The sequence below is a fragment of the Leptonotus elevatus genome, chromosome 16 (genome assembly GCF_054856555.1).
Source record: "Leptonotus elevatus isolate MCC_2025b chromosome 16, RoL_Lele_1.0, whole genome shotgun sequence".
NCBI classification, from domain to species: Eukaryota; Metazoa; Chordata; class Actinopteri; order Syngnathiformes; family Syngnathidae; genus Leptonotus; species Leptonotus elevatus.
In genome coordinates this window covers 13,992,332-14,007,339 of record NC_141254.1, presented here as the reverse complement: position 1 = coordinate 14,007,339, position 15,008 = coordinate 13,992,332, and the positions used below count along the sequence as shown (strand labels likewise).

The 15,008-nt window shown below is 37.8% G+C and overlaps 2 protein-coding genes and 1 long non-coding RNA gene across 4 annotated transcripts in view; 1 reads left to right on the top strand and 2 right to left on the bottom strand.

Annotated features, from left to right (window-relative positions):
* Positions 1-1,237: 1,237 nt before the first annotated feature.
* LOC147160891 (claudin-7-B-like) lies at positions 1,238-3,982 on the bottom strand. The gene is made up of 4 exons (XM_086099160.1): positions 3,615-3,982; positions 2,475-2,639; positions 2,302-2,386; positions 1,238-2,189 (listed from the first exon to the last, which is right to left on the bottom strand). Exons 1-4 carry the CDS (start codon positions 3,835-3,837, stop codon positions 2,036-2,038), a joined length of 627 nt encoding a protein of 208 aa, XP_085955286.1. The 5' UTR covers positions 3,838-3,982; the 3' UTR covers positions 1,238-2,035.
* A 240-nt stretch (positions 3,983-4,222) lies between these two features.
* LOC147160890 (uncharacterized) lies at positions 4,223-5,831 on the top strand. 2 transcript variants are annotated; one of them, XR_015097403.1, is made up of 3 exons: positions 4,223-4,247; positions 4,966-5,067; positions 5,720-5,831. It is a non-coding gene; the product is annotated as an uncharacterized LOC147160890 (long non-coding RNA). The 2 variants fall into 2 exon arrangements; XR_015097402.1 differs by having other exon boundaries at positions 4,242-4,403.
* A 1,815-nt stretch (positions 5,832-7,646) lies between these two features.
* fgf11b (fibroblast growth factor 11b) overlaps positions 7,647-15,008 on the bottom strand; it is a 30,025-nt gene continuing 22,663 nt past the window's right edge. Inside the window, exons 4-5 of the mRNA XM_086098651.1 lie at positions 14,371-14,569; positions 7,647-12,850 (exon numbers count right to left, since the gene is read on the bottom strand). Of these exons, the coding sequence (XP_085954777.1) occupies positions 12,714-12,850; positions 14,371-14,569 (336 nt within the window). The 3' untranslated portion in view covers positions 7,647-12,713. The remainder of the gene's footprint in view (positions 12,851-14,370; positions 14,570-15,008) is intronic.

The following is a 15,008-nucleotide window of genomic DNA, read 5'->3' as shown; positions in this document are numbered from 1 at the left end:
GCCCCTGTAAAAAGGTTACAATAACGGGGTTATGAGATTTTTTTTAATGTTTCACACTTTTTTTCTTCCACTCATTTTGCTTTACTTTAAACAGTGCATTATTTCATCTGGTGAGATTTTTTTTCTTCCTTAATGTTCTGTCATGAATAATTCACAAATCACTCAGGTGCATGCTGGGATATGGCCCACATTTAATGGAATGATAAAGCAGTGTACCCCGAGCCGATTTTTTATATATATATATATGGCAGTAGAAATAGTGACATTAAATATACACATTTTTGTTTATTCGAGCCCCATGGTTCTAAAATGTGACTTAAGTTGAAAAGCAAACAAGCACATTGGGGTCACTTGGGGTGATCACTTTAGAACCCTGCCATTTATTACTTTCATGGTCGGCCTGGGGGGATGAAGAAAGAATAACGGAGTCCGCCAGAATCAGGGCAGAGGAGAAAAAAAATGAGAAGCGTTGAGTCGTTTCATAAAATCCCAGGACACTCAATGACAAATTGAAGGGAATGATTGGACAGCGCAAATACATCTTGGAATCATTGAAGAGAAATGAGCTAAAAAAACAGGCCTTTATAGTGACTTTATACTAAAAACATCCCATCTCGACCGGCTATATTTTGTTGAAGCATGAAAGATTGTGTCCAGTTTATCAGCAATAGAACACATACTTGGACTGAGTTAATTTGTGCCACGAGGTGGCAGTAAAATCAAAGCTACTGACTTTATTTCTAATGTGATGCGGTGAGAAAAGTGCCTCTAAAACTTGAAAGTGAGTCCCTGAACATACACATTCTGAAACACCATGTAGCTACCGTAAGTCTAAAAACAAGTAGGAATAAATTAAAACTTGTTTACTCCGAAGATCCCCCCCCATTACTAAATGATTCATCAATACCCTACATTATCTGGAAACAATTTTTTTTACATCGATTTGTTTGGATATGCTCTAATTCCGCATCATACTGTTCCAGTTTCACACCACAAAGTGACAGTTTTCTGGTTGTGCATGTTTAATATTTTAAAGTTGTGTTGACACTACAAATGGTGCCATTTATCATTCCCCATTCTGAAAGACTAGTAGAAATTCTTTCATACTTCCCATCCCAACATTACTAGATATACTCTTTCTTAAAGGACTTGTATTTGTGAACGAGATGAGGCCATTGCGTTAAGTTTAGGCTTTTTTTTTGCCTTGACAGCTCAAAATTTCATTCATCTCCAAGTGTCAAGTAACAGTTAAGAGACAATTGTTTATTTTCACTTATGTACAACACAAACTTCATTACAAATAAAATAAAAAAAAACTTTAAAAAAAAGGGAGTGCAACAACCATGAATAAAAACAGGAGTACAAACAAAATCCATTAACATACAACAGTATTTATCCCACTGAACATCTTCACTGATTTGTTATGAGTGACAAACAAAATTGGCAATCTTGCTGAAAGAAATCATTAGTGTAAAATTAATCATTTCACTCTGGCACTTGATTAAAAGGAGACAACTGTGTTAATCATTTGTCTTCATATAAATAAAAAGGCACACACAAAAAAAATTGTAATCTTGCTTCTCAGGTGCCAGATGATTGACGTGTAAGCATTCAGCCTGAAAGTTGTGAAAGGTTTTAAATGTTTCCTGCTTTATGCCGTCTCAGTCCAGTGCATTTATATTACTCTCATGAACGCCATAGATTTTAAAGCGCTGGTCAAAGTCCACAGTAGTTTAAAGCATGTCCAATGGTATAACGTGTTTTTACATTCATATAAAAGTTAAATGCTTAAGTGTCAATAGTATACAAGTCTAAGATTTGGACTGCATAGTTCCGGACAGTACAATGTCGATGTGGTCTCTTGAGTAGCTCACAACCTTAACGTGGCTAAAACGTTAACAGTAACATTTGAACGTTGCCTCGAATAAAACTAAAACACACAGATATGTATTGCCTTCTTGACCATTTCTGAGATAAATGATGCTGCATGTAAAAAAAAGTTCCTTAAAGCCGTTTTCTTTCATTGTCATCCTGCTCAAACATATTCCTTGGTGGTGCTAGGTGGTCTGGAGATGGGATACTTTGGTGAAGGTTTGCCTTTTGGGCAAGACGCTGCCAGCATGCCACCGCCAATTACAACCAAGAAGGCTCCAGCCCAGGCAATGAAAACGGCCGACCCAAACTCGTACCTTCAAAAAAGAAGACAAACCAGTCAGAAAAGCAAAGCAAGAGTATATGACCCCAATTTATATCATTTAGATAAAATCCATATAAAATGATTCAAAATTGACAAGTACTCACTTCGTATTGACTGGAGTGAAAGGGTTGTAAAAAGCTTGGATGATGTCATGAGCGTACCAAGAGCAGGCGACAATGGCGCACAAAGCTGTGGGTAACCAAAGAACGGCATTAAAAAAAAAAAAAAAAAAAAAAAGGTTTTACATATTCATGTGTGCAAGTATATAACTCCTTACCTCCAATCAGTAGGATGATGCCCCCTGCCATGGCAATGCGAGACTTGCGCAGTTTGTCATCGCCGCCACAGTTGGTGCACTTCATCCCCATGACGGCCGCGCCCAAGCCGGCCACCGTTACGATAATGCTCACAATCATGAGGGCGCGCGTTGCCTGGAGGGCACCTGAATAAAAAAAAGGTCAAAAATAAGTCGAGTAGTTAATGACTGCTTAATTCCTGTGGCAAAAGAAAAAAAGGGAAGCATTTTATTTTATTATAGACTTCCAGTGTTCACCCTCTACAACACATTTATTGAAGCGGGGGACTTCAAGTGTGACAGTATGAGTGACTCAAACAGGTCTGACCGGGTTTCAGGTTGCAAAATGGAGGACACTCCTAATGTCACATGCTGGCTACAGGTTAACATTTTACGGCTAGTGACCTCTATCCACAAACAAAGAGATTCTCTGTGCATTCTGACATGCAGTGCTCATTTGGTTGGCATTTTTCAACATCAAACCATTATTGACTCTGAAATGAACTTTAGTCGACCAATGTTTATGAATGGCGGGTGCACACATTTGTAAAGATTGGGAAAATGTGCCTGGAGTTGAATATAGCAATAATATAAACGACCCATTTATCCTCCGCTTTTAACCTCACACATTTAAGAATCATAAAAAGGCAGTTAATAGAGTCAACTTAAATCCACCAGTTTCAGATTGTGCCACTTTCCTTGAATGTGAGGCCAACAGTCATTTTTCGACTAGATGATTTTGCAGCCATTTTAAAACGCAGCGTGGGTTGGAGTTTAAAAAATAAAGTGAAAGAAAGAAAAGTTTATCATTCAGACCTCAACGTGCTTGTGTGGGGACGGCATTCTTGTTTTTCGTCGGGGAGAATTAAAGTCAATAAGTGACTAAACCGGTTCGGTCGAGCAACAGGAATCCGAGTGTCGTTTACAGTTGCAAATACATGGGGCAGGTATAACGGGAGCTTAAAGAGTCGGTTGGTAGCTTCCCCATTACAGGTGTGGTTCATTTGCTTACTTTTGTTCCTGTTACTCGAATGGGCACATTTAAGACAAATTATCGATATTAGAAAAGTCGTTTCGGGAGATTATTATTACAAATCTCAAGTATAACAAAGAATTACTTACTGTTGAGCTGGAGGATGGAGTCGTAGACCTTGCATTGGATCTGTCCTGTGCTTTGGAAGGCACAGGACATCCAAAGGCCTTCGTACATGGCCACTGCTGTGATGATGTTGTCCCCGACATACGCCGACATCTTCCACTGGGGCAAAATTGTGCCCACTATCAAGCCAATTAAGCCCAGAAGCGCCAGGGCGAATCCGAACATCTGCAAACCCGAGTTGGCCATTTTGTCTTCTTCCTCTTCGACGACGAGCCGACTTCAAAAAAATAGGTAGGCGATGTCCGCACCTGCTCAAAATATCCCAAAATCGAAAGGTAAAAAACCCAAAACTAAACTATTTCAATTAAAAAATTGTGGAAACAATTCCAGTCTTTCTTAAAAAGTGTAAAGGAAAAATATATATATTTAATGGCGGTATTTCTGTGGGCGACGATGTCACCTTGCGCACCTGTTGCTTTGCCGCACCTTGAATGGGGAGGGGACAACGGGAGCGAGCTTTTTAGGCGGTTTCTGTTGCAGGTGGGCGGGTACGCGCACGTAGTTTCGACGCGTGCGCCGCTTGAAGGAACGCCTCAAGTTTCATGACGTCGGCATTTCCGGAAAAGTTCTGCTGTACCGCGACAAGGCAAACGAGGGTTGGTAGATACTGTTGTTCAGGGCTCGGCTTTTGGGGGAATTTCTTTCCAATTTTTCATGTCATTCTAGACGTTCTCTCTTCTTCTTCTTTTTTAAACATCCGCTAATCATATAAGTGTGTGTGCCTGCCGAATGTTCATGTATCGTCACGTCAGGTATTGTACACACTGAAGTTCTGAAATCACACAAGCCAATTTATTCCCCACACACGCAAGCTTTACTTATTTATTGACATTTTTAGCATTACTACTTTTTATATTTTGCTCTTGTTTCCAACATGTACACAATCTAATTATTAATATAAGTTATTTACATGAATATTATTTGAATATTCTGCTTCAAAACATGATTTTTTTCCTTCAAAAATTACATAATATACATTTAGGGCTATATTGCATTCAATTAATAGGAGCTATAATTTTACATATTCACGTCTAGACCACAATGCTGCCATTTACTTATTTCCCCAGCATACTTGTCTTATTTAATCTATGACAAAGTTAAATACAACACTGATACAACTGTGTTGACATTTTGGCATATTCTGTTTACATTGATACTGACTAGACTTTGCCCGCTGGCTCTATGAGTCACACTGCAGAGGCGGGCTTTAATTTAGTTTTTCAACTGTCACAACTAGATGACCAAAATAATTACTCACTTGAAGAGAAACAATTGAAACTATTACAAAGAGTATCAATCTGTTTACTACTACAGGGGCTGTGTCTGTTCTGGGTCTACTGTCTGCTGCTGCTTCCTGGTTGGTGACAATTAACGCTCCCAAGCTTAATGTGTGCTGGATCTTTAATTTCTTATGAAGTGAGTCACCCGCTTTGACATATTATTTAAATATCAAAGCGTTTCCTCGAAATCCAAAATAATGACATGAATTAGCTAAGTATCTTAATTCTGCTAAATACTGGGCAAAAGTTTTGTAATTAAGATTCAACCTTGTCACCTGACAAATATGACAGGAGCTGATGACTCATCACCTTGATGAAACTTTGTTGTCAAGGTTTTTGTCTACACCAGAGCGAGAGCCAACGTTTTCCATCTCGTGGGCGAGCAAAGTGGCCCGCCAAGTGTTGGATTTAAAGGAACCACACAAACAATCAGACCATTGACCAAATTAAAATCTGAATCTAAAAAAGAAATCCAGCGTATCTAAAACTTTTCTTATCTTCAAACTTTTTCAAATGTTTGTTGAAATTCATAGTCACAGGCACACTCTGAAGTTATTTTTGCGAATGTGAGAGCTATATTTGGCCAAATGCGTTAATCCTTATGAAAAGCTGTATTCAGTTTGAGCTCAGACTGTTTTGCTTTGCATGCTGTAAACTGTGAATTATCTTATCTTTGTACTGGAAAACCACAGAAATGTTTTTTTGAGATGCTCTGGCTTGACGGATTAGAGTCATAAAGAGAAATTGTGTACGTTATAGATTTTTATTATTTTTAAACTCTGTTTTAGGTCACATCCAAAAGGGGAACGTTTTGTGAAAGTGAGTGTCAGCCTGGAACACATGCACAGTAATCTACCGGATCGGATGCTGCTCAGCTTGATCATGACTATGAGTTGTAAGTTAATTACCCTAATCCGTGCTACATGAGCTATCCATTTAGCATGGTAATCATTCTGACATTGTACTGTCTAATTGACTGCTGGGCTGTGAACTAGTTGTAATTGCATCTATTCATCTATCTGATATATTCTGGGTTAATCCTGGCTCTTTACAAAAACAGTCGACTTCACCATTGATCATACAGAGGAATATTTTGGAAGCAGGGATTTTTATTTTATTTTATGGTTTCCCCTTTTCATCTTACGAATACACTCATATCATGCCGTATTATATTTGTTACATATTTTAAAAGAATGAAATATATGACTGACACTACTTTGACACACTTTGGAGTTGTATTCGAAAATAAGTAAGATGATCAAGGTGTCCATTTTTCACAGCACCAGGTTATTTGTCAATATGTTGGACCTGATGGATAGCCTGATGGCTCACCAGCTCTGATCTAGTTGATCCCAAAGGTGTCTCATGGTCTTGATGTCAAGGTTCTGTACAGGTTCTGTCACACCAAACTCATCCAAGCATGTCTTTATGTACTTTGCACAGGGACACAGTCAAGCTTGAATGAAAAATGGCCTTCTCCAAATTGTTCCCACAAAGTTGGAAGGTTGCAGTTATTCAGAAAGTCTTTATAAACATTGGATCACGTTTCAGGGGAAATACAATGTCTAATCAACTTCCTTATTGATCAGTTCATTTTTAAATATTAAGAAGTGTGTCCAGCTACTTGTCTATAAAATATAGTTAAGCAAAAGCGTGGTTATAGCACAATTCACAACAGGTGTCCATTGAGAACAGCAGGTTGTGCAAAAGTCAGTGAAGGTCAAATTAAATGCACCTGTAACAGTTCTAGTGCATTTTATTCATCCTGAAAGTTCACACAGAAGCCGCAGATCTTGAACTTATTTGTGACTAGTGTATGTCAGCTCTCGTTTGAGTTCTGTAGAGAAATGTCATTGAGCTTGCTTGTCATTGACATTTCTTTCAGATTCCTCAAATGCTTTGAATCGTTCAGGGCAAAGTATTCAAATTCCTTCAGGCTTTCTCAGGCTATTCCAACCTATTTTTTTGGCAAATGGACAACCGTTGTCCCATTTTTGCGCTATAATTCACATTATATAAAATTAAATGACATTAAATCATATCAAATTAAATTAACGAGACACAAGTGTACTTATTTTTTTTTTTAACAGGTGTAAATTACTCGCTAGCATTTAGTGACATTGCATGTGTGATTTTCACTAACTGAATTCTTAATTCGACAAGAAGCAATTTAACACATTAGTGGGGGATTTTGTCCTGCCACCTTGTGGAAGTTGACACAAATTGCAGTCATTGAGTAAACACATGATGACTGACATCTTGGCTAAGTTTTAACTATCCTGGTTGGCTATATTAACGTTTATTATTGCTATAGAGTCGCATGAATTGCACTTCTTTTGGTAAAATTATTTTAGTATGGCACTCGATTGCTCATATCAAGTGGAAATGCTAGATTGACTAATTTGTTGACAAGTAATTAAACATTTGAAAACACTGTACAGTTTTCGTTTAGTTTTAGGTTTTGTAGTGCATTTTAAATGTGCTAAAGTATGTTCTTATGCTAGCAATGTAGTGTTTGCGCACCAGTGTTTCAATCAACTTGTTAAACGTTGTTGATCTGGTGACAATGGTGGGTGGTAAAAAATACAATGTCAAAGTGAGGGTCAATGTTCTTCCATTGTATTCCCTTCATATAGTAGGCTATGTGTGCATGTGTTTTTTTTTTTTTTTTGGGGGGGGGGGGGCAAAACAAGAACAGCACTGCTTACAACAATACAAATATATGCAGTTTTATTGAATAATATTCCAGAATAGCACATCTCCTTTCAATTCAGTTATAGGAGTTGTTGTAGAAATATACACAGGTATGATGGAACATCAGGTTACTCGAGAGGGCAAATCGAGGGCTTGTGTCTGTAGATACTGAGAGGGAGTCATCCCCAACGAGTCAAACCACAGAGACGTACATTGAAGGAAAAAACAAAAACGTTTGTCAGTCTAGACACGTAATAATTATTATTGCAGATCAAAGATTGCCATAGCAAATCCATTGCAGTTCAATCCCCTGTTGAATATTCACATCCTTGATTTCAAACGGGTAAAAAAGTTCCATTGCATATTGCCAGTTTTCATTCCAATGGAATTGAAAGAAGAAAAAAAAGCCAGTTTTTGTTGCTTTATTTTGGCTCTTTTGAAGTCCACCATGTGTTTAAATCCGTAGGGGCCTGCACATCCAGACCAGCTCTATTTGGCCAATCAATGCCAAGGCCCATGTTCCTTTATGGCTTTAAATCAGCTCTCTTCTTTTTCTGAAAAGGTTAGTTTTTTTTGGAAGACAAGAAGATTGTGAGATTGACACACACAGAGTCCAGAAAAGAGAGAATAGAAAGAGTGATCGAGTGAGCGAGCAAGAGAGAGTTTAAGGAAACTTTTTGGAAGACGTGCGTGACCAGAATTCTGAGCCCACAAAGGTCATTGTTGGTTTTGACAGGACACATGTGAGCTTTGGTCATTTTTCTTCTCTCTGTTTTCACTTGAGTACATCTTTCACAAACGTATAACTTAGTCACACAGTAGGATTCAGCTGGGATGAAGGTCACACAAAGGAGGGGGGGGGGGCACATTTGTAAAGATGCGTCAGTGCAAACAAAAGGGAAAAAAAACAGACCAAAAAGAGATCATATTTGAAGAGGAAGAACCATTCTGCCTTTGCATTGGAAATTATTAAACACAATAACCAAAAACAAAAACAGACAACATATATTGAGAGCTATAAACAGAACAAAAAGGACTTGACATATAGTACTACTCATACACTATACTCAATGTATAATCGACATAGCATACACTTATATATGATATAACTCTGACACAGTCACATTTTTATAATATAGCACACTGCTAAATAGCTTATAAAGACCACTTAGAATCTCTCCATTTATTGTCAGAAATACTCCATTTAAAGAAAAATCAGCAAAACTGTAAGTGTGAGATAAAGGGCTGCTGAGCAGTATTCTTTATAAAGATGGTTAATTTCAAGATATGAAGCCTGTGAAAGTTATGAGTAGTTTTTACTATCATCGGTCATAATCCGTGCTCATATTCTCCTTTCCCACTGGAGTGAATAGAATTAGTGACTCATTCTCACCATTTGCATAAATTAGGAAGACAAAATGGAGCAACACTTCTGGGCGGAACCTACCTTGAACTACAAATCAATCAAAAATAAATCTTCCTCAAACAGAATTATCATATTCTCAGATGGATGATTAATTGATTTTGTACCTCAGTCTGTAGTAAAATTATCAGTTTGTATACACATAGCTTCAACATACTGACTGTAGAACATTGTCGAGTGCAAGTAAATAACCTTTATGTTGTCATTGACAATTATTCAGCGGAGGGTGTACACAGATGTTCTATAGTCTGATTACTGGTATGTTCACGTTTCAACATGCATGTCTTGCAAAGAGAAAGAACATGGAAATACTGCAACGTTGTACTGGCTCCTAATGCAAAGAACTGAAGCAAAACAGACATTTTGTGTTTTGGGGTAGTGATAGCGAGAGCTGTTGTTTGTGGTTGCATTTGAATTACTTATGTTACTGAAAAAAAAGAAAAACAATAATTTTACGTTGTAATGGATTTATTCTGCGCCACCAATTTTAAACATTGTGATTAGTTACAGCAATCCGGATCCGCTAGTGTTTTGTTGAAGTGCTTATTTCAAGATCGAACGAGTTTTATTAGCGTCTTTTCGTTAGTGGAAAATTTAGCGATGATTTCTTTTTACCACAGCGGCTTAAAAGTCCATCAACTCAATTGTTCCTCACTGCTACTTTTACAGCACTTTAATATTCTTTATTGCGTGTAAGCCTCACCGATGCTTTGTGGGTTGTCCTCCTTTGGGACAGGAAGGTAATGTTTTAATGTTTCAAGCAATGTCTAGGGCTTGCATAGTCAATTAAGGGATCCTAGTGGCGTGGGTGGTTTGTTTGAGGAATCTAGTCTCAACTTAAACGTATAGCATAGAAGAGAGTCGGTCTTCTCAAGCTGTTTTTAACCAGAGGAAACCGTTAGTCAGGACAGGAGCATATTTTTAATTGCTCTGCAGAAACAAGAACGTCTTTTTTTTTTACAAACACCTGGCCTCTGAGTTCTTTGAGAACAAATGGATTTTGCTGTCTCTGCTAGACCTTCAAGTAATTTTTGCAACCATCACAAGTCTCTTGTTTGTGTTTCATTGAATCTATCGATCATTGTTTCCCATGCCCTTTGTTTCTCTCCTCCACTCTGTCTTGTCTTACCCAACTCTTAATTAATGACGCACATGCACACACTTTAAACATTTCTTGAATTGTTCCACATACTTGCAACTTACTGTTTTCTTCCTTTTTTGTTCTACTCCTAAACAAATCCATTCTTTACTTCACATTCATTAGCAGTCTCTCTCTCTCTCTCTCTCTCTCTCTCTCTCTTTTTTTTTTTTTTACACATTCTTTTTTTCCTCTCTGTCTACATGTTGCATTGCTGTCTTGACAACTTGCGGGGGCATTCTTCAGCATTATGAGCACTCAGGGCTTTTTTTCCCCAGTGCTTCATAAAGAGCATAGGGATATGAATGTCTGATATTTTAAAATATAAACTCATAAAATGTGCCATCTTTGTCAGGCTGACAGCTAAATAAATCCATTAAAGAGACATTATGGAATACTCCCGACTCTCACTTAGATATTATACAATATTTCTATGCAGGGATCATTGGCTTTTCCCTTTTCTATCTGCAGATATGACAATGACAACCCATTTGGGGACACAATTTCGCCTTGAAACTCACAGAAAAACAGAGGACTTTGTTAAAATATGTAATTTCATCCATAAACTCCCTGTCATAAATAACTCACAGTGTCACACATGCTCATATATCCCTGGCAAACATCTTGCATACCTTACTGAAAAGAAGATTCCTGAAGAATCCATGTGACCTATTTCTTCATAAACGGCTTCCTTTATGCATCTATTGTATGTATGCATATTCTATACAATCTAACATTCAATTCCTGATTCTGTACAACACAATTGTAAGGCCTCCAATTCACTTTCACTTTATGTTATAAGAATATATGTCCTAATTTCAACAAAACCTAGTAGACAATTGCACAACAACAATGTCAAGTCCTGCCACCGCCCAATCTGAAAATGTATTGAACATATAAAGTGCACAAAATATTATCTTTTGCCACAGAAAGCCACAAAAATCTATTGCCGTTATTTCCAAGTGGTTAGGGGAGTAATGCAAACAGATTATGCTGCTTTTTATATAAAACCAAACTTAATTTTTGTTAGAACGAGCGCAAAAGTATTTATTTTTTGGTGGCCACTATTATTATATCATCATTGCAGTTTGTGTTTGCTGGTGTTCTTTCTGAATGACATGGTTATGGTTACCTGCAGTATCTCGTACCTTTACACACTCCTCCACAAGCATAAAGTGTATCGTTAGCGTCGAAGACATCTACACACAAGGGTTGCGGCACAGTCCCACCAAGACATCCACTCAGACAGCTACATTTTTGAGGGTGATTCTTCCAAGGTGATTTGATAAAGCGAGCGGCTGGATAAGCTGCCAGACATCGTCAGAATAACAAGTGCTCCTGCTCAGAGGCTCCTCTGGCTTTGATGTTTGCCTTCAAACCCGGCTTTATGCTGACAGCAGATGCTGAGTGAAGTATACACCTCCGCTCGTTTTCAGATGACTAGGTTCTGATCCACGCTGGATTGAAAATATGACCCAGTTGTTCATGTGTAGCCTTTGAGGTAGCTCTCTAATGATAAATGATCACCTGATGGGTAGAGAGGCTCGAACAAGAATGTCACTTATTCTCTTTTAGTGTCTCAGTCATTTTTTTATTTTTAATTTTTTTTGTGGGATGTATGGTGGCTTGACTCAGATGGATATTTTTTTTGTCCCTGTCCAAAACCTCATTGATTTATAGCGGTAATATGACTAACATGAGTAACATTTGGAAGATTAGTGAATGGTTTTATTGTATTTTAGTATCGGAATATGAAGAAGTTATGGATTTTTATTTGTATTGTGAGACTATAGTCACATAAATGTTGGTTTCTTCAAAACAATGGCTACAAAGTATTGGTGGCTATTGAGTGGCTTAAGTAATAGACTTTCTGATATTGTATCATCCCTTTTTCCTAGATCCTCATCTTGCTCTGACCTGATTTGACCCGGGATTCCATTTGACATTTCGACTCTTTGAGCTTTTTCATCTCTTGTTGAGCTTTAGTTGACCTTGATGATTAGCTGAGCTGGTTGGCAGATGGTGCGGGGAAAGCCGGCAGGGCGACACAGTCACCAACTTTAGGGATCAAGAGTGGGCTCATGGGTGAGGATTATCAAGTCGAGACTGGTTTGTAAATGTGCGAATACAATAGAGAAAATACTGCATAGGCATGTGAGAAAAGACAAGACTGTCACAGTGAAAATGACGCATGACGATAACAGGCAAATGAAGGAGCCCGTGTGTTAGGAAATTGGAAGGGGCTGAGTTGAAGACAAACATTGGCACAGGGGGTGAAAGTTGTTACGGCCAGGGGCCAGGTCTGTCATTCTGTGGTGACAAGGGCCTGTGGTGAAGGGTGGGGGGAACTCCTCTCGCATCCTGTTGTCTGCTGATGGACTGCTCACCCTTCATCCCTCAGCATCTTATCGCGCACTTCTGGAATAGTGGACCATGAGGGCCATTCACCCAGCCGTCCTCCGTGCATGATGGGTGACTTTGTTCCAAGTGTCACTGTTGCCCTCTGACCCACCCTCTGTCTCCTGTGCTATGAGGCATCAGCCTTGGGAGCTTCTTTCCGTCCATTTTTTAAGGACGGTGAATCTGATGTTTTGGTTGTCTTCCGCGGAGGACTCACAGGCTCAATCGTGAGCTCATGTAGCGATGGCTCCTTATACATTGCAACTGTACAGCAAAGAAATAATCACTACAATTACTGGAAAACATATTCTCTTTCTTGTTATACTTTCAAATATAAATTAGGGATGGGCATTAAAAATCCACCAATCAGTAGTTGAGAATTTTAGACATGAGATAAAACTTTCTTTTATCAGTATCAACACTGTCTCAAAGCAAGAGGCTAAACTGAGCACCCTTCTTGTCAACAACCAAAAAGAAAGTGCAGTTCATCGGGTCAAGACGGGATTGCAAGTTAAAATGAAGTCACGCAGACGTGTGCACACTCACTAGTAATTGGAGATGATGAACCTGCTCAACAAGACAATGGAATTGATACAGAAGTCTTAAAAACTTTTTGAGGGAGAGTTGCTCATCCTTTGATTTCAACCCAAAACTGGTGGAAAGAGTTTTCACTGTAATGAGGTCAGCGTAGGGCTAGGCAATACTCTAAAAAAAAAGGTAATACGACATAAGTATTTTCTATCAGTCAATATCTATAAATTAGGGGTGTCAAGTGATAATTTTTTTTAATCGTAATTAATCACATGACTTCAATAGTTAACTCACGGTTATTTGGAAATGTTATGTCTGTTCTAAATATACAATAAAATATATTTTTCAAATTTGTCATACTTTCAACATAAAAGTGTTTTTTTTTAACTAATAGAAACATGTCTACATCTTGTAGTCATTGATACAATAATTTCATAATAATTCATAAAATTGAGTTAAAATTAAAAAGATGTACTGTAAAAAAAAAGTGTGATATTGATTTGTGTTGTCTGCCACTAGATGGCATAATTGCATTTGAAAGACATTAGTGACAGCTCAGTGCATTATTGTTTTCATATTATGAGCTATCTAATCTTTAACATGAAGTAACTTGCAAAATTCTGGACATTTTTTAAGTTTTGAAACACAACTTGACTCCAATCTCCACAAATATATGCGTTATTACGTGTCAGGAACTTTAAATGAACTCTAAATTAACACACTCATTTTGACACGCCTACTATAAATAACTTAAGATTTTTTTTTAACCTAATCAAAATAATAAAAAAAAAATCAACAGGTAAAGATAAGGTACAGACAAATCCAGAGAAAAAATACTGTTCAATATATCTGGTAGAAAAACAAATGTTCAAGGAATCTACACAGTTGTTGTGTTCATTGTAATGGACTCTATGTGTAATGTTTACATCCATGCCGTAAATGCGTATTTGTGAATCATTTCAGTACATCTCGTTCCCCTTCGTTCACTGTCCATACAACAGAAACCTCATGATTTTCTATTGATATTGATCTTGTGTCTGTCACGATGCATATTGGTATTGATTCATCATCCAGCCCTAGGGTCTGCGTGTCAACATCTCATGGGAAATCATTTAAAATTTTACATATCTAAAATCACTATAGTAAATGAGAACTAAAGATTCATTGATTGTGTGATCATTAACTCAACTTGCAGTTGATTACTGAATGCCCATCCCTAATAACTGACCAAGCTCATAAAAATGGAAACTGACCCTCGATAACTTTAGGCAGGAAATGTGCGGCTCCTTTGTTCTTCTTCACCCGGTTGCCCTTCATGACCTGGCCATCACGGTTGATACCGATATACCAAGCGCGACCAGACTGGGTCTGCCGATAGAGCATGGAGGAGTATGTGACGTAGTAGTTCTCAAACACACTCTCCTTGAACTTACACTCTGGAGTGAAGTGATCCTAGAAATAAACATGAAAAGGGAGGATGGGGCAGAGGTGCATTCACATTAGCAACTGTTGCAAAGGAAGCAAAATGATGTGCAATTGTCATGAGAGCATTGAAGCATCATACGAGTCTTTGAACATGTTAAAAAAAGCATGCTTGAGAGCATGGACATCCTTATCCTTGGGGTATAAAAACATGAACATTTATGCTGTCCATGGCAAAACAACATTAACAACTCTGCTAATTATTACACATTCCACAGGGAAAAGAAGATGAAAAGCACAACAATCATAATACCCACAACAATAGGCACACATTGTTTCATCAAATAAATAATTCCATAAATGAAATTATACAAAAGTAACAACCTGATATGACAAAATGTAACCAAAATATAGAAGACTGAACATGTTAAATTCAATTTAAATATACATTTCTGCCAAATAAAGCAAT